At 36.7% G+C, this 27171-nt stretch overlaps 1 protein-coding gene across 2 annotated transcripts in view; it reads right to left on the bottom strand.

The window, feature by feature from the left end:
* Window positions 1-27171, bottom strand: part of HDAC9 (histone deacetylase 9) — a 395548-nt gene that overhangs the window by 126026 nt on the left and 242351 nt on the right. For both annotated transcript variants that reach the window (XM_031052375.2, XM_005152865.3), the window contains 4 exons: window positions 25888-26065; window positions 19113-19246; window positions 11452-11572; window positions 6509-6558 (listed from right to left, as the gene is read on the bottom strand). In XM_031052375.2, coding sequence (XP_030908235.1) covers window positions 6509-6558; window positions 11452-11572; window positions 19113-19246; window positions 25888-26065 — 483 coding nt within the window. The remainder of the gene's footprint in view (window positions 1-6508; window positions 6559-11451; window positions 11573-19112; window positions 19247-25887; window positions 26066-27171) is intronic.

Genomic DNA, 27171 nt, shown 5'->3' with positions numbered 1-27171 from the left:
ACAATTCTCTATGCATAAGAGAATTTGACTCAAGTGTAATGTCAATTGTCCCATTCCTACAAAACATGCACCACTGAAACAGTTGTCTCGCATGAACTGACAGAACTGATGGGTTATACCATCTAAAGAGTGTATTTACCAGTGCAGCTAGGAGTTCATTACACCCTTGTTCCTTCATCCTGTAATAATATTAATTCATCCTAATTAGATTTACCTGGAACTGCACTAAGTGACTGAGCATGCAGACCCTTGAATGCTGTGAGATGACCAACCTCTGCTCCAGTCCCACCCCTAGTAGCCTCTAAGTTGTGTCTTGGGGGGTACCAGATGGCTTTTTTTATATTTTAATGAGCTCTGACAAAAATATCATACAGTCAAGGCTGTGTAATTGTGAGTCCCAAATAGTTGTGAAAAATATATCAATTAAACTATAATGTATCTGTGAGATTGTTTTCATTAAATTTTTGCATTTTTTTAGGGATGATGTAGCTGCCAGAGAGGCTTAGGAGGTAAACAAGTTCTTTATTCCTAGAAGTCTCTGACAACCTGCTCCAAAATGTTGTAACTGGCAAATTTCAGTAGGTTAATGAGATGAATCTGGCAAGTAGTTTAAATTAATATATTAATATTAGCAGCATATTGTATTAATAATTTCACAGTGAAAGGCATCATACTGAGTAGATGTGCTTCTAGGAATAAGATTGCTTTCCCCAGACCAGAAACAGACGTATTTTCTGGCTGATATCATGAAAGCATTATACCCATGTTGGTATAGCCTGGGATACAGGGGACAAACACAAGTTAATTCTAACATATGTCTGGATGTGATATTTAATTGGATTGTCCAAATCATAGGCAGTCTGTCTTCTTCAAAGGCAGATTTGCATGCAGATAGAAGGAAAGACCCCTAGCAGAAGGAAAGACCCCTAGCAGCCTGGAGCCTAATACCTGCTACAGGAGAAAATAGCATCTCCAAAACTTTCTTAATTTTCATACTATTGTACCATGGTAATGGCGGGTACCATTAGCTTTTATACAAAAAAGAGGAATGAAGGGTCATAATGTGTAAAGGCTAAAAATTCTTCCTGGGCCAAGATGAGAAGATCAAGTTAAAAATGAAATGCAGCAGAAAACAGTTTTTTGCCTGGATGACTTACTAAAGTTGTATACTAGTGAAACCTTCCTTTCTTGTTGCTTTTCTTGCTGTGTGGTCATGACAAAAAGTATTAATATTCAACTACCACAACAAGGAGTGCCAGGAAGAAATTTAACGTGCAGAAAATATGAATATTTTGCAAGTTGTGTAAAAAGAGATATTTTATAGCTTTAAATTTATTTTCTTGATTGTTACAGGCCATATTTTTTCTGATATGAAAGAGCTAAGCTACACTTCAGTTAATGAAACAAAGCCAGCAGTTAATGAATCAAGACCAGTTTATCCCAGCATAAAATCTCATCTCAGTTTTACAGCCATAACAGCAACATTAGATAAAATGCGATGGACTGTCCGTAATATGTACAAGACATTCTTAGCCATTCAGATAGCTCAATATTTAGCCCATGAACCACTTTGTTCAGCTTACTAAACATTTATTCTGCTAACATCTGATTTCTTGAAGGATGGTGTTCTCCCCCAGATCCTCCTCTTGCAATTTAAAGATCTGACTTTACACATTACAGGTTTGAAGCAGTGTCTTTTGAGGGTTTGGGGAGAGTAGGGGGAATTGGATAACTGCCCAATTTCATATGATAAAAGTGAAATTCTCTCCTGTCTGCAGGACAATCCCCAGGGAACAACGTATGAAACCCAAACTTAAATAAAATCATATCCTGTTTGCAAACATCATATTCCCTTTGCTTCTCAGTAATCTGGACCCATAAACCCCAGCACAGCTTGAGAGCCCATTCCTCATCTAAACAAATGCCATAAGCTCCTTTATACTTTTACAACCATGTCAGAAAATAATATTGACTGCCAATAGTGATGTGATTGGAGTTGCCTCCTCTGAGCCATAAAAGAAGCGGTCTGTTATCAATTTCTTTAAATGCATCAAGGGAATTATGGGTCGGTTCAGTTCCAAGTTATAAATGACAATTCAAAAGCCGCAGAAGTGTTTGAAGCTGGGAGCCGATGATGACATTATCATAAAAGCCTGCTCTTCTTTTGCTTTTGTGGGTTTTTTTGCCTATCAACTAGACAAAAAAATATGGCTGAGAAATGGCTTCAAGATTTCTTCACACAGCAGCAGGTCAAACAGGCAGGAAAACAATCACTATTTTTAGTGACAGACTGAGGCAAGGAGATGAAACTTACTCCCATTAAAAATAGATTTCTGCTTCTCTTATTGTCATTTTCACAGCACAACAGAAAGGGGGTAATTACAATAGATGGATGCATGGATCAACAGTTACACTTGTAGTGGCTGTTTGCAAATGAAAAATTGAGGAATACTCTGATAATCCACAGAACCAAAAAGTAATTTGTGATTATTCTTCCCATTTGGCCACTTCACCTGTAATCTACCCACCTCTCTTGGAAAATTTTTCACATTCCAAACCTCTGACCAGCTGCAAGAAACCATCTCTTCGTATTAGAACTGCTGGCCATAGACCTGATAGTCTCTCTCCAACACAAGGGATTTCATCCCCCCAGTATCAGAATTCTTTAATAACAGTTGGTTCTGGAACAAAGTTAAACTTGAAAAAAGAATGAAAAGCATTATTGTAACAGAGGTCCCATACTTTGGTAGCTGTTATACTGCTAGCCCTGGATAGTGCTCTGATAAAAAAATTAGCCATCATTGAAAGAAAAATCTGTTATGGACAAATTTAGGAGGTTAGACTTAGATGACTATTTTTTTTTTCACCATCTTTGATGTCTGTTCAATTTGGCTGTCAGTATGAAATATCTTTGTGATCTTAGATAAGAGAGCTAATTATGTATATAATTATAGTTTCTTACAAAGCTATAAAATTTATTGTTTAATTTCTTCTGCAAGTCTAACATATACGAAGCCAAATTTGCCAATGAACCTGACATAATCAGTGCCTGTCACTACTTGAAATAAAATTCATATGGATGAAAATTTATTACAAAATCGGGAAATAGTAGCTTTACATGCATTTTGCACTGGTAAAAAAGATTTATAGCCATGATGGAACAGTATCTGAAAACAGTAGTTATGAATATTGCCTCTTGTTTGCTTCTCAGAATTCTTGTGAAAAAAAACCTTTCTTTTACCCTAACTGTAATTAATGTCCGCAGAAGAGGACCCCGGATTTTGACTTCAGCTTATTGGTGCTGTTAGAACAGAGACAACAACAAAATTAATAATATAGCAGAGTTCAGGATTAGGAGGTTAGTTAGAGCTTTGTGAACAATGCAAGCCATCCCAAACTCCTGTCAATATAGTCTTTATAGCCTGTCAGCTGACCGTGCTTTCAATGCCTGTGATGTCCTAGGTTCCAGTCCTTACTCCAAGAGCAGTTTCCATTTTGTCCAGTGCTTCCTTCATATGAAATACATAATCTGTTTGTGGAGCAGAGAATTAGAGGTAGGACTTCACATTATTTATAAATGTATTATAGGTAGATCATAGCCTCAGATACGTGGGCTTTATCCCACTTACGTTCTTACTGGTGCAATGTTCTTTCCAGCCCTGGCATAGCTTCAGTGTGTGGTATGAGGAAACAGTCTATGATCTGCTTGGTGATAACAATCATCTCCACTAAGAGATGAGGGCTCTGATATCAAATCCAGCCAGGCAGTGGAGAGAAATGAGCCTAGGTTTCCCACCTGTGTGAGTAGTCTAACCACTAATCTATTTAGTAATAGAAGAGCTGCATAATAACAACCAGCAAGGTCCCCATAGGGTTAGAAGACAGTAGGACCAAAGAGCTCTGAAAACTATCATTCAAGAGGCAGCCATAAAGTCTCCTGTAAGAATGGAATTAATTTTTTTTATTTATACTTTCTCACTGTATTCTTTAGCAAACAAGAAAATAACTGAGAACAAAAGTCTAAAAAAATTAATTCTTTCATCCCTCCTTAAAATCTTTGCATGAAATATTCTTACTGTTTAATATTGATTACTGTTTTATAACCCTCAATGCTGTTGAAAACTACTAAGTAGCAATGTTGCTTCTTTCTTTCTACCATCATTTTTTGAAACTAAAGAATTACTTTCCACACAGCTTGAAGCAGCTCCCTTTCCCAGAGCTCATCTTAACCAATAGACAGCTAAATATCACTGAGAGTTCCTAATCTGATTATTTACCTTGAAAGAGGTCATAACCCATTCCTTTAAAAGAGCCCCACAGCAAGCCTGACAATAATAATAAGTAGAAAGGCAAACCAACTAGAAAAGAAATAAATAAAAGATTCATTTCTACAACATGCTCTTTAATCCAGTTTCCATGATTTTAAATAAAAAAATAAAGCAAACAGACTCAAAAAAGTGTAGATAAATTTAAATGCTTTAAAAATGAATTTATACTGAGCATTTCTGATGTGTTCAATTTAGAACATACATTCACTGGTAGAGGGATTTCAAAGCACATTTCACAGATTTTAATACCACAATTACTTGTTTCAAAGAAAAATTTTATAATCTTTAAAGCATACCACAGTCCTATTTACTTTCCAAAGCCCTAAAAGGTTTGTCAAGAAAGTTTACATCAGCTCCTCTTTACTCAGAAGCCCAACATCCTTTCTCAACTTTATTGATATCTTGCTCAATTTTCTCTAAACTTCTTAATAATTGCAACAACAGTGTGAAAAAATTACCTTTTGTTTTATACTGAAATATGTGCATATAAGCGTGTGTGTGTGCATACATGTCTACATGTCAATGTGCAATGTTAGCTGATCCTCATACAGAAATGACCCCAAAGCTGCTAGTCACTAAGTTCCAAATTTTAGGCAGAATCATCAGAAAACTAACTCCACAGTAAAGAAGCTGGAATGATTACCACTCCTGATTCTTTCTTCATTAACTAATAACTCAGTAATCCTCAAAAGTTACTAAATATTTGAAAGCAAAAACGGAATTTTTCTTTTTTGAGTGTTAAAACCTTACAAAATGAGTATTTTTTTTTTCTGTCAGGTATCTCATAATAAAAAAAAACAAAACAAAACAACCCATCCTATAAACACGACTAGAAGACGATCTGAGAAAGTTGGAGCTGTTCAGCCTGGAGAAGAAAAGACTGCGTGGAGACTTCATAGCATCCTTCCAGTATCTGAAGGGGGGCTACAAGGATGCTGGAGAGGGGCTCTTCATCAGGGACTGGAGTGATAGGAGAAGAGTTAATGGGTTCAAATTTAAACAGGGGAAGTTCAGGTTAGATATAAGGAAGAAATTGTTTACTGTGAGGGTGGTGAAGCACTGGAACAGGTTTCCCAGAGAAGTGGTAAATACTCCCTTCCTGACAGTGTTCAAGGCCAGGTTGGACAAAGTCTTGGGCAGCATGGTCTAGTGTAAGGTGTCCCTGCCCATGGCAGGGAAGTTGAACCTTGATTTTAAGGTTCTTTCCAACCCAAACTATTTTAAGGTTCTTTTTTCCTTTGAGAAGGAAAAAAGTAAGTAAAACTTCTGAATGTTGCATTGGAAGTTGACCTCCAGAGATTGTTTCTTTATTCCCGCATACACAGAAACAGGAAAGGGAAAATGTATATGAATCACCCAGCCAGCCCACTGATATCTAGTAATATCATCATTTCACTTTGATATTACTGACATCAGTAAATAATGGACCCAACTGGACCTAAAGTGTAGAATATTTTTCTGTGAAAAAAAAACCCTGCATGTGAAAATTATTTCTCCCTGGTATTATCTTTTCTATAATTCAATAGAAGCATGATACCAATATCAGTATAAATTCTCCATTCTCCATGGTTTTCAATAATGTAGATTAATTCTGTGATATAGTGTTGCAAAGAATTTTTGCCTGCAGGTTTTTGTTTGATGTGTCCTAATACTCACAAGCTTGCATTTTAGAATGAATCTGTTTCAAAACAAGACATAAAAAAAGCTCAAATAAGTTATTAGTTTAACAACACCCAAGTTATTAGGTAGCAGTTAGAGAGAGCTTTTCACTCTGTTAGCTTTAGTAATTTATTTTCCTCTCTGAAAAAAGATGAAGCTATATTTACTTATCAACAGTACACAAAACAGCTTCTCCAAAGCTCATTCTCCTCTAACAATTACACCTATGTTACTTTCCTCAAAAAATAGAGCTCATGTAAGAAAACCCAAGTGGGAAAACGAAGAAATGTGCACATTATTACAGAATATGTTCTTACCTAATTGTTATATTTGCTTACTGAAATGTACTGTTTTTCATGACCTTGAAAAAAATCATAATAGTGGTTCAGGTTTCATCTCTACAGATTTTAACAGCTTCTGAAGACCCTGAGCTGGTAATGCAATAGTTCTAAGGACTTCATGTGTGAGTACATATGTTGTGTGCTGTCCCTCTTTGCAAAAAAAACCAAACATGTACTTACCCCAAGTCCCCCACAAGGCAACAAGGAAAAGAGTTTTTGAGACACATTTCCTATATATTAAAAACAAAACAAAAAAAAAGAAATAATGAGCAACATTTATTAAAAAAAAGACATTTAAATACTGAAACAGTAAGCACTCTTTACTGTAATTCAGATTTTGGTATCACACAATGAAAATGCCAGATATTAAAATAAAACATATTAATAGTATTTTGGAAGCAAATCAGCCATGGGATATGTAAGGCATTCTTTTGCAATAGTGACAGATTTTAAGATTGGTAAGCCATAGTTTCAAAGGAGTATAATGTTCAAATCTCCGCAGAAAGTCACTCTGAGCTAGGGCGACTAATCATCCTGATATTGGTAGCTGGTGAACAGCTTGTTTAAGCTAGTCATCTCAGATTCTTCCAACCTGTGGAATGAGGAAAGTATCTTTACCCAGCTTAAATCAATGCAGTGAATTATGCTTGAGGAGTGCCTGTTTTTTTTCACTGAACAGAGGGAGCCTCATTAAGCTTACATGAAACTGAAAACTAATTTCTTAACTTCATCTCTCAAAAAAAGTTTCTCCTTTGAAAATCACAGCCTTAGTCTATCTATGCAAAAATGCTGTGCTCTTCATTAATGTATCATCAATGAGTACATTAATATTTCACAAACATAAAAAGCAATACTATTTGTTTAAATATTGCTCAGTAAATACATTCTACTAAATGGAATAAAAACTTAATAGGCTTTAGAATCTAATTTCTAGCTTGCTCTGCTCTATATATTAGATTATGTGATAGGGTTTATCTGATAATTATACTCACTTTTTATTCATTCATATTTTCTTTTTTTTTGTACCACTAAATTCACTGTTTGTCTTGATAAGGACATTATGAAAACCAGGTAAGGATCTCAGTACTTGATGCAGTTCCTATCCCAGTATGTAATCTGATCCTAAGGCAGCTGTGGAAGAGAACATAAACTTTTTCCCTGCCTTATCACCAGAACTGGCTTTGTAACTTTGCCATCTGGAGGAAACATTAGATAGTGAATCACTCAAGTTACCTAGAGGAGCCACCCATTGTTATGGAAGGGGTGAATGCTGCAGTTACTCATGTTTAGCAGGTGCCAATGAAATGCATAAAGACAATTACAAGGCATCATCTTTGAAGTACAAGAGACCAGACTGCAATGTCTGAGATGAAGAAAGTGCTTTACACTTTGAGTAAAATCCAAGATGCATTTTTAACGGACTAAAGGCCTTTGATCAGATTGATAACAGACTTTGCAGAACAAGAAAAACATTGAGATTTCATGAAGAGAACAGTAGGGAAAGCTTCAATTAGGGGAGAGTAAGTCCATTACTTAGCTAGCCTCACAAAATGAAAAGAGCTCACAACACTGCCATAAATGAAAATCAGCAGCAAAAAGCAAACCCTGAAAATTAATCAGTGAGAATTTCTCATGATGTTTGGTGTTGATATTCCAGCAGAACTTGGTACATAGCAGTCATTTTCCAGTTACATCCTTCCACACCCCAGGGTACCTCCATGAAAATAATCATAAAAAAAGATATTAGGATAGTTCAAGTAAGATAGAAGACAAATTTTAATTAATAATACTTTTTCTGGCTTTGTCTCGTGACAGAATTTGTAGCTATCAACAAATTACTAGAGAAAAAGTATCTTTTAGATAAGATTTAGTAGAACAATTGACTGATAGAACTAGAAAAATTATCCAAGATTTGCACTTTAAAATTCCAACCCACAAAGGCAGTACAAGCTGGTTAGTCGAATTAGGTGCTCAAGAACCCACCACTGACTAAGGTCAGGGCCCCTACAGAAGTCAAGGAACCTGCTTAGGAGGTTGAAAATTGGGGACTGAGAGTCTGACAAGCAGGAAAAGTGATTGGCAAAACCTGTCTTTCAGAAAAATCAACAAATTTAAAAGTATGATCAGTTATAAAAAGGCACGATTTGGGGGACCTCATTGTTTTCAGTATCATCACTCAGGAACGAAGCCATTTCCGCCAAGTGGAATTTTTTCACTAACTTGTAATTGCAGTTGCACAGATGCTCTGTGAATGTATCTTTTAGTTGTACTCTAAACACTGCCTCACAGTCACAGATGTGTTGACAGCATATTTCTCACTTTTACAAACTTTTAACTTTTGGAAACTTGATTTTTAGAAACACTTTCTTAATTATGGTTGAAGAGGAAAAAAGCAAATAAATTTGTAAGACCTGTCTGATAACTGTTCTGCCCTTGAGCTTATTCAAAGAGATTTGGAAGTTTTTCTTCTGTCACAAGAAACCACAAGGTGATGTGATACATAGCCTGCATATTATTTTCCTTCAGGTCAAGACAATGTACTGCAACATAGTACCACACTGAAAGCAGCAAAAAAGCTTAACTATGCAATCATGTAGAAGTTGAAGTGATCATTTACAGTAGCTGCATTTGTAGGCCCTGATGCAGGGAAAATAAAACCAAGAGTTCAAGCCAATTTATTCTCTGAAACCACCAAGAATATGGGAATGATAACTGTGTGTATAATTCTCACTGATTTCAGTCATTTCAGCTGTTTTGCTTTGCAGTTTTCCAGAGCAGAGCTTTTTTCACAAAAAAAAACCCACTGATATAAGAGTTTATTGACAAGTAGCACATTTCTAGCCCTAGTCTTACTTAAATCTCATTTCTGCTCATAACTGCTTCAGACAAGCAGATGTACACATATACCCTCTCTTCTGAACAGGGAGAGGGAGCAAACGCTTTTCTAGAACACAAGTAGAGAAGAAACAGTGACTGTCTTCTTAGCTGGGCAGAGGAGTAAGGAAAGGTCCTCCTTTTCCTTAGGATGCAAAGCCATAATTTGATGGAACAATTTCTATAGAAAAAAAAAAGCACTTTCATTGAAATAGAAATGTTTTATGAGATTATGTTGTTATTGATGACATTTTTTAAATAAACATTTCCTTTAGTTTTTTCTCCTTTGCTACACATCATTTTGATTTCTATACTATACCAAGATGTTAATTTTAATGTCAGGATTCATTTGGTTCAACCTCACTGAACTGGGGACAAGGGAAGGTGAAATAGTCACACTGCATTTTGTGAAAATGTAAGAGACAATTAATTTCCTTTACATAAGAGTCTGGAAGCCCAAATGATTAGTGATTCCAGGGAAAAACCAAGCACATGAAAAACATGTGGGAAGGGTGTTTTATTGGCTGCCGTCTTGGTAAAAGGCCATGTGAGATGCAGCAACATCCTAGAAGCAGAGACAGAAGAGGGCAATAAGCCAAATATACACTCTGAATATATGCTAGGAGTGGGATTTTGATATAAACTTAGAGAGTAAATGTTTCGGACTAAGTGTCAAATCAAAAAGGCAAAGAGTGTCAAGTAAAGAACTGTGGGTAAAGAAATGGCTTTCTGAAACTGGGTAAACAAAAATTTCTACATTCTCTGTGCATAGGCAGAAACACAGAGAGGATACCTGGGTCCATTCCTTTTTTCACCTCATAACTGCAACTACACACTGCATCCCATATGCTGGTCAACCACTGAGATCCAAATGGGAACATTTGTTATCATTAATATCACAATACATATATTGATAATGTATATTATATTAAATAATATGAAAATTAAAATGAAATTAATAAAACAAAGTAAAACAAAATTTAAATTAAATGTTTGACTATCAAGATGGAACATTTTTACAATGTTGATGAATTCAGAATGTTTCCAGATTTTCATTTTACAGGAATTTACACCTTTTTCTTGGAAACATTTTTGGGGTTTAGTTTGTATTGTTTTGTTTTTAAAATGGGGTTTCCTACCTTGGAAATTCAAGCTCCAAAGAATTTATCTTACTACAAGTATTTTTCAGTTTTTATGTTGCCTTCCCTAAGATGTACAAACCTAGATAATATTGTGATCAAAACATTGTTCTTATGTGCTCTTATGGCTCACCAAAGCAACAGTCTGCCTTAAAGAAGAAACTCTTAGCATTAGTTTCCAAAGCAAAATAATTGCTATGTATTACTAAAACCATGGCAGCATTTCTTTTGATGTCTAGTATTGATTTTGTTTGGGCTAGGCTTCACTACAATTAGGAAAACAGCCACATTTTAGAATAAATGTTATAAAAATAGCTGAAAACTAAAGTGTTTCATCCAGTGTGCTGGGACATAAATGAAGGAATTACACCCACAGATTATTTTCAAAATGCACTACCTTTTTGTATGTTTCCTTTCACATTCTCCATAGCAGGTCTGACAAGTAGATCTGCTTCATGGCAGAGCTTAGTTCAACCCTATTTTTCTATTATAAAAAACATACACTGAGCACGGGCTGTGCATGAAGATATTTGATGTGAAAATCCTGTCAGTTTTCTGCTATTCTGTACATCCACAGGTCTATTTAATATTTTAATGTGGTTTTCCCTCCTGTTACTTAGAAATATAGCATGTACTGCATAGTGGGAAAGCATTAATATAAAGTTCACTTATTAGCAAGACTTAGGCATGGTATCTGCACTCACCAGGGCTGAAATAATTGAAATAAAGCAAATGAGAACAGCAAACAATCAATTCTGACAAGCAAGTGATTCTTAAGATCTCATTTTCAAACCAAAGAACACAAAGAGAAGACCAACAATGTTCAAAATTGCCATTGACCTCCAACAGAGAACAAATTACAGTAAAGTGTTAACACTTAGATGATTTTTGAAGCAAATGAGTAGAAACAACTATTGCTGCTTTCCAGCCTGTGCATTTTGCTAATCTATATTTGGCTTCCATTGTAACATTCTCCTGCCACATAGCAATGCATTTGGAAAAAGTGAATTTTTGTCACACTGCTTGCCAAGTATTTTAAACTGACACCAGCTATGACTAATGACAGGGCTGGAATGTGCTGTTCTCAGTAGAATAGAGGCCTGTACAGACCTAGGAGTTTCCTGGGGTCCAGCTTCTGTCTGTTCAAGGGGCTGGTGCCATACAGCAGTGAATGATGTTCAGAGTGAACCAGCTGTATTTCCTCCAGACTGGCTTTTCGACCTCGAATTCGCTGAAAGAAAACAGCAGAAGCCTACAATATTCCACTGACAATATTTAGGGAGAGAGAAAAAAAAAAAAGTAAACGTCCAAAATAACATTTAGTATGATTAATAATGGGCTGAAATTGCGTCATGCAGGAATGTGACACTGATTTGTTTATTAAAGTAATGCTATATGAAAAACAAATGTGTGTGTGGTTTATCACAAATGCTTCACTTAAGTCTTAGCAGAGTTAATACAGGGCTTCACATACAAGAAAATGAAAATATTCTGATCCTCTTTTCTACATTCTGTTAAGAGATACAAACCAAAAGGTGAAATATTTCTTAGCTAAGAAATCTGGCTGGAAAAAGTGTAGTCTAAAGAGCAAAAACTTATTCACACCTGTGAGCTACAGCTGTGTTCTGAATAAGGATTAATGTTTTTTGCATCACTACTAGGACTTGTGATTTATGCTGCTGGAAAGAAGATGATCACATTAAGGACAGCCAGGGAAAAGAAGAAAATTAAAATTGAAATACTTTAATAAAATATTTCTATATCTTTTCATTTCTGCAATGTAAGTAAGTTCAATATCCCAGGATCATTTCTGCTGTTACACATGCTGACTTGCTTCCTTTTATAAGTGGAGTTTCTCTTTAACTGTTTCTCCAGCCTGTACTCTCCCTGCCTAAATCAGTGTTAAAAAAAAAATCTGGGATGTCTTTCTCTATATAAATTCATTGAAATTTAACAACTTTAGGAAGGAAAATATAAAAGAAGGAAGAAAAGATAAAGCAAACACTTCCTTATTCAGCAGATCTGTTCCTTGCATGTAGTTGGAGTTACAGCTTGTCATAAAAATATTTGCCTCTCTGCTTGTGCTAATGCTGCACAACCTTTGCAGACATATGAAGCAGATTTTGTTCAGGTTCAGGCATAATAAACAGCACTGTCAACAGCATTCTGGTCCCAAGATCATCTTTCCAGTTGATATTGGATAATGTGGGGGGAAAACAGCCTGTTTTTAAAGTCTGTAGCACTTGGGGCAAAACTTCTTATAATTTAGATTATGGATCTGTATGAATGTCAAGGTGTACAGGTAAACAGGTACAGAAGTTATCAAAATAAGACAATTTTATTTTTAATAGACTGGTTAACCTGTTACAGAAATGCTACACAATTCTAGTTTTCTTAGAGGTTAAGTTGTAATTCTCACTGTATCCATCCCCTACACATGCACATCAGAAAGTACCAACCTCTTCACTAAGAGAAGAAAGCAATTTTTTAATGTTAAAGAGAATGTGCACCGCAAAAGAGAGAAACTGCACAGGGGGGTCAGAATAACCATGTACATTTTACATTGAGTTAAGCAGCAGCAGTTTTTTTCTGACTAATCAGGAAAAATGTTTCAAGAGTTAGATCTAGATGACTGTGGAACAAGCTCCCCTCAGGGAAATGGTGGAAGCCCCATTTCTTGCAGTGTTTAAAACTTGACTGGACACAGCAGTGGAAAAAACATTTTAGGGAGTGATCCAAGATTAAATGACTTAATAAACCCTTTTTCATCTCTAATTTCTTCAAGCCTCTCCCAGTCTCACATGAGAATTTGTAGCAATGCATTCACATCCTTTTAACACACAGTTGCACAATCAAAATCCACACATTATGTTACCTCATGGAGTCAGTAAACACCGTAATGGTTCTTCTGGGTCAGATAAAATGTTTTTCTTTACAAGAGAGGTGACTGGTAACATTTATTCATTCATCCATTCTCATTAAGGTCTATGTTTCTAATAAGCTGTTTTAAAATCTGTATACCCAATTTTCCACAGCAAAACTGGGAAGGGAGCCTGGCTTTTAGGACAGCTAAAACAAATGTAGAAAAAAAGTAAAGAGGCATTTTGTGAAGGTCACATCAAAGAGCCTTGAGTAAAATACTCTTTGGTAATATATTTTCTACAAGTTATACAAAAACTTTTAGGAGATGTTTAAGAAAGTTAATTGGCTTTTTTTAAAGTGCTGTTAAATGCCATAGCCCTTTAACCATAAAAAGACCTGCAGCTAGCCATTATTTTTACAATGAGGAGCTATGTGAGAGCTGCTCTGGCAGTGGCCTCTGCAGAAAGTTTAGCCAGTGACCCAATATTGCCAGCCAGATTCTCTAGGGGAGAAATAGCTTGTAGCAGAAATAAGGTAGCACCAAACAGGATGCCTCACTCCAAGCTGCTCCCAGCAGTGAGGTCCTTGAAGCACAGCCAAGAGATGAGTTGCCAAGGCAGGCACAGCTCAGAGCTCCTCTTTCTCCATGGCTTCTCCAGCTCCAACCTCAACTATTGACAAATGCATTTAAAAAGTAAATGGCAGGAGGAAAGGGAAGGGTAAGCAGTACACTTCTATGCTCTTTTGCATTCCCATCTCCTCATTTACTGTTCCTTTCATCCCACCTTTGCAGCATTTCTGCATATCAAGCCATTTTCAATTAAAATCTGAACTAAGGCTCTCCACAGGGAAAAAAATAATTGATATTAGAAGTTAACTGTATTAATTGCTAAGAACAATTATTCTTAGATAATTATGTCAGTATTTAGCAGTTCCATAAAAGCACGTCATAAGTCTGTTGCCAGAATCTGGGATCATGTAGCTTCAGTTATGCAAAGCAATAGTTTCTTGCTCCCACTGGCGTGAGTTGTCAGAAAACATAAGATAAACATTTGAATAACTTCACACATATGCTTTTTTCCACATCTTTTTATTGTCTTTCTTAATTTTCATTGGCCATGATGGTATTGAAACCTTAAATTGTAGTAGAAAGCAGATAATTTACATAAGGCTCATGAAAAAGGAGAAATAGCATAGCATTTGTTTCATTCAGGAGGTTTTGTGTACTACATCATTCCATCTACTGCATCCTTAGTGGAAAGCGAGTCATCCTTTTCTAGTGTGCATGAAAATTTGTGTGTTGGCTTTTTCCTCTGACATAAATAGTTCCCCCATCAACAGCGACATTTATACATCTCAGGAGAGCAGAATAGCTAATGCTTCAAAAAATCAGTCTAGAACTGGAAAGTTATTCTCCCCACAACAGGGAAACGCTTTCACCTTTAGCAGAAGTTAAGGTCAAAGAGGACTGTCTAGTCTGGTCTTCTGTTTAAAATAGACCATTAAAGTTTCACATTGATAACCTCTATTAGCCTGAAGATTTTGGTTAGACTTTCAGCAGACTAAACTCTTGCACAATCAGAGATTCCAAAAAACAAAGGTGGCACTGCCTGTTTCTCACAGCTAAACTAACAGGAATTGTTGACATAGCTTAAGAAATATTTCTCATTCTGGTCTCTCAGTGTAAGGTGTCCATTGCATTTACAGCAGTTATTTGTATGGAGATAAGTGTCTCTGAAGTTCCCTTAGGTTATCTAAGTTTTTAAACAAGGTCTTTAAGGTTTTTCCTAATTTTCTGTGATTTCTTGTAAGTGTTAAATTCACTCTTGTTTAATAATGCACACAGATAATATGGATCTTTTGCCAGTCCATACACACACATCACTTGCTCTCTGTTCGTTATGTGGGAATTGCAGGCATATCTCTGACACACATGCACCCACACAGGTATGCATTTATTCTCTTTATGTGTTTTGGTTGTCCAGTGCCTAACCTGAATATGGTCAATGCTACAAAGATTTTTGCTCTTAAAGGCTAATTTTTCCTGTATTATTTCTTCAGTCATAAACTGAGGTTCAGGATTTTTTAATGTATTTTTCAATTGATGTGGTCTGGTAAACTCAAGGTTATTGTAATGTTTGAATTTGTTTCTTCTCTACCCTCAGTCCATAAGATGTGGACAGCAAAAGGTGTAAGATGTCTCCCTAATCCAGAAAACTACCAAAATTCAGATCAAATTCCAGTCTGAAAAGAAAAATGCTGCTGGACCACAGTTCCTAAAGGAAGTGAAGGTGGGGCACAAAGTGGGACCATGTCTACATTCTTTTGTTTTATAAAACAGTGGTGATTAGTGTAACCTAATGTCAGTCATGTGTACCTAAATTATGGCCCCAAAAGAGATATGTAAATACTTCCTCTCCTTATAACAAGTAGAAAACAGACACCATTACCAAAAAATAATTCAGTCCTTTTTCTGTCCCAAAGGTAGGACAGCCATACATTGCTCTATACCAAGACAAAAATGAAAAATAAATAAATAAAAATAAAGATAGGGGATGTTTTTATTTCAATTTTTGCATCTTTTAGAGGCCTTGTTCTTGTGCTGCATTGGTACCTGTCTGTCTTACATCTGACTGTTTTTAACAAACACAGAATAGTTATTTCAGTAAAAATACACAAAACTATAAACCAATTCAAAAATATTGTGTCTGAATTTTATTTTCTCTATACATTTATACCAACATTATAAAAAAGTCCATTCTCTTGCCCTGGGCTCAGTCAGGTACAGGTCTCTCAAGTCCGACTCTCCAGAGCTGGCCATAGTCTGAATTTGTTTCTCCTTTGTCTTGGGGAAGACAATGGGGGATGTAATCTAACTATTTGGAAGAGTGATATGATTAAAAAAAAAAATAAAATCCTAAAACTACAAGTAGTTTCTCAATTTAGCAAAAATCCTCTAAATTGTTGTTTGGATAACTCTAGAGCTCAAATATCTACTGCTAGAAAAACAAAGTACAGTCTGGAAAAGCAAGTCCTTTTGGCTGTATCTGCAGCAGTAAATTAAGCAGTGCCAGGAAACATTCCCAGGCAGAGGAACACAATCATCTGTACTATTAAATTTCTAAAGTGACGCTTCACACCGTTTTGGCTGAGCAGCAGCTAGCACTCTCCCAAATGACTTCCAGACATGCTTTGGTCACTGGCATGGGTCAGGGAGCATTTCTGGTAGTATGAACATGAGCCTTTCCATTCCAGTTGGCCACAATGGTGAAGAACAATCCTAGGCATATTTTATTTTGTAATGAAGACACAGCTTTGAGTACCCTAGTCAAACCTTTTATGATTTTACGAAGTTATATTTAAAAATGCTATATAAGGGGGCAATATGAGCAGTATATATAGGTAACAGATTACATGTAGATTAATCTAAGTAGATTAATCTTTTAGCTGCAGCAAACATGGTGTCAGCCCAGTATATATGACTTTCACCATCCCATGCCCACTTAAATGACAGTTTGTGCTCTTGGCCAGTCATCTCTCCAGGGCTACAGTCCTGAGCTGTGTGAGAGACATTAATCCACATTGCATGATTTAGGAACACATTTTACTCCAACAAAGATAGCATAGATATAAATTTCTCATTTTTATAAGGATTTCTTCTTAGATTAAGAAAATAGAGAGGGCCTCCTGGCACCTGTGGCCAAGGATACACACCTTGAGAGGTAACAAGATTTGAGCTACCTCTGACTGAACTAGCCTTGATCCTGAAACTCCTAATCAGACCAAGAGTGGGACTGCAGCTCTCTTGTGGGACAATTATTTAGTAAAAGAGAAAAAAAGAAGGTTCACAGTTACTGCAGAGGATTTCCTAAATGGTTGTTACAGGTTGCTATTCCTAAACTGCCCTTTAGGCTTGGTGCGTGAGGCAGTGCGCATGGCAAAACCTGACCAGTGATCTCCCTACTCATTCTGACAGAAACCGTGGGAAATTCTATGAGAAACTATATTGAGAAATACTGATGTCCATGAAGGAGCATTCAGAAGTCAGTAAAAAAGTGCAGATTTTTGTGATGCTTTTTCTCCTCATTCTCAGTATGATATACTTCAGAATGCAGTTTAGTGGCAGCCTATTATTTCTTGAATAATGCAATAACCTCTCCTTTAGTAGCAGGAGTCATATATTGAGCTGAATTACCTTTCTAAAAAATCAGAGCCCCAATTAAGTGAATCACCACAGCCTTCCATATTTTGGAAAATGAGTATGTTTAAGGATGTGTTTGATGTCAGGTAAGTGCTAAAGAATTCAGTGAAGCGAAAGACAAATTGCATCACCAAATAAAGTCCTATGTTTAGCTACATAACAGGATCAAGATAAGCACCAAATCTACACACTACCTTCACATTGAAGTTCCTCAAATTTTTATCATCAAAGTTCACATTTTGACTGTACATTTCACATTCCAGCCTCATTTCAAAGCACATAATGGGAGTCAAAATTAAAAAAGCCATTCGACATGAAGTGACTTTTTTCCTTTTTGCCCAGTCACTGGATTTTGCAAGACTTTCCAGGAAAGTATTGGATTGCACACACCTCAGACTAAACTATACAATTTTTCCCATTTACACCTTTTGCAGATGCATATAAGTTACAGCTCAGAACGATCTGTTTTTACTGAAGAAAGCAATACAATCCAGTACATTTTGTTTTCCTTATTTTCCCTTTTTTTTGTTTATAAAGTAGGTTCTGAGTCAAGAAGATAACTAGTGAAGCACTTTGGCTTGATGAATTTTACTGAACCACTTGGCTGTGTGCTTAACTGACTCCTTAAGTATGCGATCCCACCAGTGAAACCACTTATGTGACATGAGGCCATAAGGGCCTTGCTGAGAAGTCTTCTTGAAGGTTGAAAAGAAAATTATCCAAGCTAAAAAAAAGAATTAGCCTGTTAGAGTGCTGCCATCTAGTTAGATGGGTATATGCAACAAATCCATTTGTAGTGCTTGCAGTATCTCACTGCCCAGTACACTAGGCTACCTGAAGAAAATTTTGTGTGGACAGTCACTAATAGCTGATCAAAGAAATCTATTGTACGAATTCCTTTGGGTTTGTAAAAACTTACGTATTTAAAGAAAAGTAATTTAAAAAAATAGACCATAAATGCCCTGGAAATTTTGGGATCCTGCAAAACAAGCAAATTTGTGCTGAACTTTGTTAACTTGTGCTGCAGTGCAGTAAGCGCCCTCAGTTGCCACAGTCTTCTGCAAAAGTTGACAGTTCTGCACAACTCATGGGAAGCAGTGAATGACAAGAAAAGGCTGCTTTTCAGTAACCTAAGTCATATATACACCTCAGAGCCTATATCTGATTTAAGCATGATGCTTTAATCAACAATTCTGTGAGAGAAATCAAAGCAGGAGAAAGTTCAACGTTTACTCTGATACTGACAGAAGACTGCACTTGAATGTCTCGGGATTTGACCTGGCACCAGTTCTACACCAGGCAAATGAAAATGCTATGAAAACATTAGAGTCTGAAATAATACAAGATGCAGTGTGCTTATGGAGTGATACAGAATACATTAAAACAACTCCAGTGTTCTATGCTCCTACAGAAATAAAATCTTCAGCTGCTTAAAAAAGTTAAGAACTATGCTGTTGAAAAGACTGTACTTGCCATTTGATAGCTGCTTGTCTACCTTCCTTTATCTATTTTCTGATGCATATGAGTAAATGACTTTTAATGTGTAAATTCTTTGTTTTCTGATTGGGAAGTGTGCTTTCCCAAAATGCATTATTTTAATATTGTCAGTTAAATAATTTCTAAGGCAAATTACTCTCTTACAAAAGGATTTAATAAATTTGCCATTTAGTTTAACAAGTCAAACATCTTGTCTTTATTTTTTTATTACCTCACACTTGTTTAGCAACCCAGTTTCTTGCAGCCTTGACCAGATGCTTTGGATCCTTCCAGCATGTTCAGGGTGATTAGCATAGTTGCCACACATACACTGGTGCTTCAACATGAGACTGTCATACACAACACCTTCAGCACAAAGCACAATAGGAAACAAAAAGTGAGAGAATGCAAGTTACATTGTCCTGTGTCATGCATACTACAGCACAACTGGATTTTATTTAACACGTATAGCAAAATTAAAATTCTGGATTTTAATTCCCTTTTCTTCTGGGAAGTTCTGAATTTTGAAATACTAGTTAGGCAAAAATGCATTCGCAAGAAATTAATACTAACAAATGCAAATAGCTGTAAATAAGAAAGGAAACTTGGTGGTGCCTTGTTAAAGCTTTTACAGCTAGAAAAAATTCAGTCCTATTACTAAATAACTTGTTTTCTCTTCCTCTAGTGCATAAGGTCAGCTAAGGCTGTTAACCTACATGTAACACAAAAAGGTTATTTATTTATAGCAGTGTAAGGAAAGTCATTCAGAAAAACCTTAAAAAATAATGACATGGCAATGCCACTCTGTATTTGTGCTGCTTAACTAGTACTATATTAATTCCAGATCTCAAAAAATATCAGATGAAACTTTCAGAGGGCTGCAACAGTGACAGCCAGAGTCCTTTTTCATTAAAAGGAAAAGTTCCACCCACGACTCGATCAGGATCAAATCCTATTGTTAGACTGCAATGAAAGGTACTTTTTGAATTTTCTATGCTCATTTATTCAAGGACAGAACAACTTTATATGGAACAGTTATCAATATCGTGTTGCATTGTAGCTGTATAATGAAAGGAGAAGAGAAATTTCAGTAAGTAGGCTTGAGATAACCTCAACTTCCCAGGCTTTCAAACCAAGTCTGAAACACTGAAAATGATTTTATTTATTTACTTGGTGCTTGCATTTTCCTCAGAAATGTCTGGAATAAAAATATTTTTCTTACACCTGTGAAGAATTTGAGTTTTGGAAACATTTGAATTTTTCATCCCCTTAAAGTTTAAAGGGACTTAAATTAACAATTTCTCCAAAGTGCAAAACTTGGCATTCAAAACCTCTTTCTTATGTGCCACCACTACTGGGGGTGCCAACACAGTTCTGGGAAAATTGTGTTAGCCTGCTACTGAAAAGTCAGTAAGTGAAGAAAGTATAAAACTGAAGTCCAGATTCAACAACATGCTCAATACTACCCTTATTTAGCAAGGTGCTTGAATGGATATTGAATGTGTTTTAAAACTCTGCTAAAAGTCTGTATATATTGTGGACAGTGAAAAGTTAAGGTTTTGACATAATTCAGTTAGAAGCCAGACAGAAATTATTCTGCTCTAGAAATATTTATGCTGCCTTATTATTTAGCTCATGCACTTTAGAACTCATCCTTTACAATCTTGCTGTTTCAGTCAAAATGATAATACAACAGTTATGTTTAGCTTAAGGAGAATGCAAACATAATACCTATGTTGAGCATGACTGACTTTATGCTAAATGATCATCTAACAAACAAAATAGTTCATAAGCAATATATTTTCTTCTAAATTTTCTTCTAAAGAAAAGAAAATAGTAAAAATTTTCTGAGGCTAATAAACTAATGCAATGAAAATCTCTGCTGGCATTGTCAACGCAGTTAATAATTTCCTTTTTCTGCAGTTATTTCCACTGTGATGTTTATAAGCTTTGTTGCTCTACCATCAGGTTTTACAAGTTATTTGAAGTAACAAGTATGCACATGCATAAGTCCATGCTCACATACTTTGCTTTCCTTTTCTTTGCACCAAATGTTTTAATTTTGCATTCTGCTGCATACCCAGATTGTACAGTTTGCTAGTGATCATACCATTAGATAAGAAAACTTTTCCTCCCATCCCCCTGCCTAGCAGAGAAGGTGTTTAGATGCTACATGTACATGCATCAGGACTTTCAGAAGCTCTTAGGCAGAGAAGGCAGTTATATCTAATGGATTTGAATGAAAATACTTGTTAAATGCTAAAAAAATTAACTGAAAGTGGAAATTATCTCCAGCCTGCCACTATTTCAATGAATGATTTATTCTAATTATCAATGTTCCCTACAGGCTTAGGCTTCCATAGACTGAACTGAAATGAATAGAAATTTTTTTTTGCTATGTTATTATTATGCAGAATCAATATGTTATATAGTAATGACACTTTTTGATGACCTATATCAGATTTGGAACTAACTCTTGGTTTTGACATTAAAAGCTGTACCTGTGTATTCAGGATGCCTCCTTTGGTTGACATAGATATAAACATCCCTTTCTTAGTGAGCTAGTATTTTTCCAAAAATACAATAGAACTGCAAATTTAATTTTATTGTATGTGAATTATTTTGTCCCAATCAAAAAACAGTTTAATTGGGTCAAATCAATACTGCATGGCAGAAAAATCTGTTCCAAATTTTTAAATACTGATATTCACACCACTGAGTGTAAAATTCATTTCTAGCAGGATTAATTGACTTAAGAAAAGACTGAAATATACATTTTCATTTATTGCAAGCATCTAAATTGATTTAGAATGTGCAAGTAATTCAGATGTGTGGCTGCTGCTCATACAGCACATGTGCTTGGTACAATACCACAATGCAGCAGTAGAGCTTACTGCTAAAAATAGCCTGTAGGATTTCCCTAACAGGATTCAGCCAATAACCTCCCCACCCCCACAAAAAGAGCAAGAGAGAGAGAGAAACAACTGTTTTCAATTGCAGACTGCTGTGAAATATTAATAAAAGATGGTTATTCTGTCTCTCCAGAGCAAATGCCTTCAGCCAGATTCTGCTCTCAGATTCATTGTGTAAATCTGAGCAGCTCTACTGAGACTGGTGGACTTATTCTGGATTTACACCAATATTAGCCAGGTCAGAATGCAGCCCTGATGACAGACTGGAATGGTGGCACCACTGAACCATATAATGATAAAGGACACAGGACAAAAGAAATTGGATTTGCATTATGTCAGAAAAAAACCTTCTTCTTGGAGGAGACTCCCTAACACCTATTCTTTTCCAAATACTTTATTTGGTTATGCTTCTCTTAATAATATTTTAAACAAAAGGGAGACCAAGAAACCTAAAAACTGTTAGCTAACAATATGCTTTGAAAAGGTGAAATGCCCTGGAGAACACTGCCAATCAGAAAACCCAAGGGAAGAATATTTAGTAAATTATTCAAGAAAAGTCTGAACTGAATCATATCAAATATTCTGTAAACCATCTAAATGAACATCAGGTAGACTTTATATTTTTTTCCATCTTTAACTCTTTATCTCATGTATCTACTGCATATATACTGCACAGCTCTTTCACAGATATCCGCATTCTTATTCCCTTCTTATTCCATTCAGGGTATATTAGCCAATATTCTCTTCAGATATTTAGCTAAGAGCATTTTCTTTCATGACTCACAAAAATATAAGCTCGTTTAGATCCCCAGGTAATATTCTGCCACAAGAGTTTTTCTTCTACCTTTTTTTCTCTTCCACAGTATGTTATCTTTAAAAAAGAAAAATAAAACAAACAAAACCAAAAACAAAACAAAAAACCAAACAAGTTCAACAGAAAAATCAAAAAAAAAACCCCGAAAAGAAACCAACAACCAAAAGAAACAAACCAACCAACCAAAAAAACAAAAACAAAAAAACCCCACACCAAAACAGTAAGAAATAAAACAACACAGGGAGGTGTTTTTACATTAATTTCTAAAGTCTGAATTAGACCTCACTTTATGCTGTATCAGAATTTTCTCCTTTTCCACACACCAATTCCTTCTTTGCATGTGTTTGAAAATGCTAGTGCTGCAACTGCTGTGGACTGGCTGTATCCTGTGCTCTGTTAAAGGAGCAAATCACAGAACCACAGGATAGCTAAGGTTGACAGGGAGGTCTGTTAGTCCAACCCTCTGCTCAGAGCAGGTCAGCGCTGTGGTCAGACCAGTTTGCTCAGGGCTTTCAAAGTTCCCAAAGAATTTAGGAAAGGCCACATAAAAATGGATAAAAACTGGGTAGACTTCTTTCTTTCCACTAACCAGTGAATAAATGATAGAGCACCAGCCAGACCCAGGAAATACTATGCACACATAAAGCCAGTCTATACCATACCCATACTGTACCATACCATATCAAACCATACATTTATAATGCACATATCATAGAATCATAGAATAGTTAGGGTTGGAAAGGACCTTAACATCATCTAGTTCCAACCTCCCTGCCATGGGCAGGGACACCTCACACTAAACCATATCACTCAAGGCTTCATCCAACCTGGTCTTGAACACTGCCAGGGATGGAGCATTCACAACCGCCTTGGGCAACCCATTCCAGTGCCTCACCACCCTAACAGTAAAGAATTTCTTCCTTAGATCCAATCTAAACCTCTGCTGCTTACATTTCAACCCATTACCCCTTGTCCTATCACTACAGTCCCCAGAAAGTGTACTAGAACTGTTGAAGTTTCAAAGTGTCAATTCATTGTGACTCCAAAGGTGTTAATCTCATAGAAATTAAATATACTTTCAATTTACTCAGATGCAGTAGAGACAAAGGTTATATATGTAAGTCTATAAGCCTAAAGACATGTCAGGGAAAGGGGCTTCTTCAAGCAGGCTTCATTGTAAATGCAGAGGTCGCATGTCTCTGTTGCATCTGAGAACTGATCTAGCAGCCCAGGGGTATTGGCTGTTAGCACAGATACAGCTGGGAAGCAGCTACAGCACTTTACTGTGTCTCCAGCCAGTGCCCAAAGGATATGAAAGAGGTGAAGATACAGAGCAGAAGTGGAAAAGCAGAAGCATAAAGTTGTAGAGAAAGTGGAAATAGGAAGATCTTTTTTTTCTTTAATGAGATGTTTATCTTGAAAGAGTGGTGGGTGGGGAAAAAGGCTTCAATAAGAGAAGAAAAAAGGATTCAAGAAAAAGATGATTTGGAGTAAGGAGTTCAGTGAAAGATTGAGAATCTCTGTTAGAATAAGATACCTTTTTTCTCTTTCCTTCTTTACTTCTTTCTGCCTTTCCACTGATGTGCATGTAGCAATACTTAACTAAAGGGGTATGGTTAAACTCTCTGCACGATCTTACACCCTGACTCTGTGTATGGGCTGTCTGCATTTCTGTTGCAGAACTGTTGAGACTTCCTTGTGTCAGATCTCAAGCCTTTATGCCTGGTACATCCCGCTCCCACACTATCTTCATTCAGTGTTTGTCCTACATAATTTCATCCCTTCTCTTATTCTTCCAGCTCAATGTTTTATTTCTTGATCAGTTCCACTGATACCACAAGTTCCCAGATATGTGTAACACCCTTGGCCCTACTCCCCTTTCTGGGGGCTCACAAAGGGAGATGCCAGTAAGCCTTAGCAATCAGGTTGAAACAGCAGACTTTACATTTGTAACTCCATTCAGCATTTCTAGTGGAACTGCAGGTTTTGAACAGGGCACTGAAGCCTGCACACAGTGAGTTCACTTCTGGTGTGTTCTGTGAATCTTTTAGCATGAGTTTACAGTGTTCTGGGGACACTGTGAAGCACAACTAGAAAAACAGTGGTCTTTTTTAATAATCTTGTCTATACACAGCTGGGGAATTTTTGCAGATACTCATGGGAAGTGAATTAGCAAGTTTTTTTTGAAATTCCTTGCATCCATTTACCCACTTACTTGCAGTGCTTTAGGGACATCTCTTTTTCTTTTTTTTTTTAATTTTTTATAATAATGTTATGTTTTACTTTCCAAGTTCTCATTCTAATTGGGAATATGGGAGAGCATGCTGTCTTGCACAGTCTCATACAGTGCTCATTAACTCCATCATAGATCGATTCATGGTCACAGCCTGAAGAGTCATAAGCTTTCAGGTCATGGCAAGTCTGCCAACAGATGTGAAGGAACTAATACCTCTGTCAGAAACCTGAATAAATGATATCTCCAAGTATTCATTTCTCCTTTTTTTGTGCACAAAGTAGGTTAATCTTCACTTCTAACCATGCTGTAATGTTATCCTGGGATTCTGGCTCTTAAAAAGATGGGTGCTCTTGCAAGGTTAGATTACCCATAATAAGAAATGGTGCTTGTGTGTTCATTTTTCTTCCTTTCACTGAAGATTCTGGGGGTTTCAAGCACTCTGCTTTGAACAGACTAGGCTATACCTGATGCTCCCTGATGACTCCCAGGGCCTGACTGTAAATCCTTCCTCTGTAGACTCCACAACAGCTACTGAAAGATGCCAAAGTTGTATTCAACATCACCTTCTAGTCATGGCTACAGCTTTGCTATTTCTGCAGGGAAAGCAATCTTGCAGCATAGACTGACTTAGTAAATGAAGATGCAGAGAATTATAATGCAGCTTTCCTACTTACTGGTGGTCTCTCTTCAACTTCTTGGTGGTCTCTACAAAACAGGCAACAAGAACACAGAGAAAAGACCCAGAAGATAGAGAAATGAAAGAAAAAAAACTATAAATGACTTAAAAGCACCAAAAATGCACCTGTTACTATATTGCCATAGCCACTCAATGATAATAATTTATGACTGTGTGAATATTAAGCGTGTGATTTATCAGCTGCACTGGTTGACTTGATGCCAGTACAGCATCATAAAACTGAGGAACAGTAAGGCTAAAACTGAATGCATTGCTGCAGGAGGCATTTGAGACACTTAAGTCTGCTGATCCTACATGAACAAACGCATTTTCCTTGCCTATATAAAAGCAGTCTTTAGGGAATCCTACCAGTGGTGTAGACATGCTGGCTGGGCTGGTCCATATCTGCTTGAGGTAATGTGGAATCAGCAGGGGAAGATGGGGTCCTAAACACTGGCTGATGTTTATCTAATCCCGCCATGCCAACTGTAGCCATCTGAGCCTGGTAGATTTGCAACTGGTGGACACGCCGATGAGCCAGGAACTCCTGTTTCCAAGAAAACAGCACGGTAGAAAGACATGTGAGATGGGATCAAGTAAGACACTGAGGGAAACATGTCAACAAATTAAGTTCATTAGGTCAGGGCTGTAATAAACAGTGTGGACTCCCCCCTCAACAACAACTCACAGCTAAGACCTAGTCAATAAATCCATTCAACAGATGTTTTCACACTGACAGTGTGGGCTGCTGACTTTGCTGGAGAGTAGCTAATAGCAGGCAACCTGTCAGTTCTCCCAAATAGAGGGAAAAATGGGTTTGCATTCAGAGGCTTATAAAAGACAAAGGTTTTTACAATATATTGAATACATAATATGATGTTAGAATATACATGTTACGACCCTACACAAATAAAAATAAAATCTTCCTACAGCACAGAAAGTGAAAAGCGGTGTCCTTCCTGCCCAGTACAAAACTTGCTGAGCAACTGTGAGTCAAGTTTCTACAGAGGTCTCAGTTCCCAGAGTACTCTGGAAACCAGGAATGATTTAAACATAGGTTTTCACAAATGGTTTAGAAATTCAGGAATTGTTACATGAGATCCCACTTGGGGACCATCTTTTTTTGTCATAACTCCTGCCAGCTGTAGGCAGTGCCACACTTCAGGAAAGGTCACCAGGTGTGAAAAGACTGAGAGCGGAAAGGAAGATGTCTTCCTCTGTTTTGTTTGTCAACAGGTGATGAATTTTGCTGACATGCCAAAAGGCTGAAACCCTGCTGAAGTCAGGAGGAACCTTGGCATTCACTCACTCCACAGAGCAGAGTTGCTCTACAAATCCTTTTCTTTTTCCTTTTGTTTTTTGTGTACATAATCCTAGAACCTCAACAGAAAATGAACGCAAACAAGAGATTTCCAAACCATTCTGCAATATAGATTCAGCTGAATTTCACACTTCTGAGAACTGCAGGCTCTGTTTATCTTCACCTTGGCTCAGTATACATTTGTGCAGGCATATATGGTACATGTATAGGGCTTTTTTTCTGTTTTGACCCAGTAACAATTAGCAGTGTTGTGTGCTGTTGCTTGGTACAGCAGCTCAGAGGTCTGATCCAGCCATGGAGGGATTGCTGGGTGCCCACAGAAGTGAAACCAA

The sequence above is a fragment of the Melopsittacus undulatus genome, chromosome 1 (genome assembly GCF_012275295.1).
Source record: "Melopsittacus undulatus isolate bMelUnd1 chromosome 1, bMelUnd1.mat.Z, whole genome shotgun sequence".
NCBI classification, from domain to species: domain Eukaryota; kingdom Metazoa; phylum Chordata; class Aves; order Psittaciformes; family Psittaculidae; genus Melopsittacus; species Melopsittacus undulatus.
Note: the sequence above shows the minus strand (reverse complement) of the source record. Positions and strands in the feature narration are given on the sequence as shown.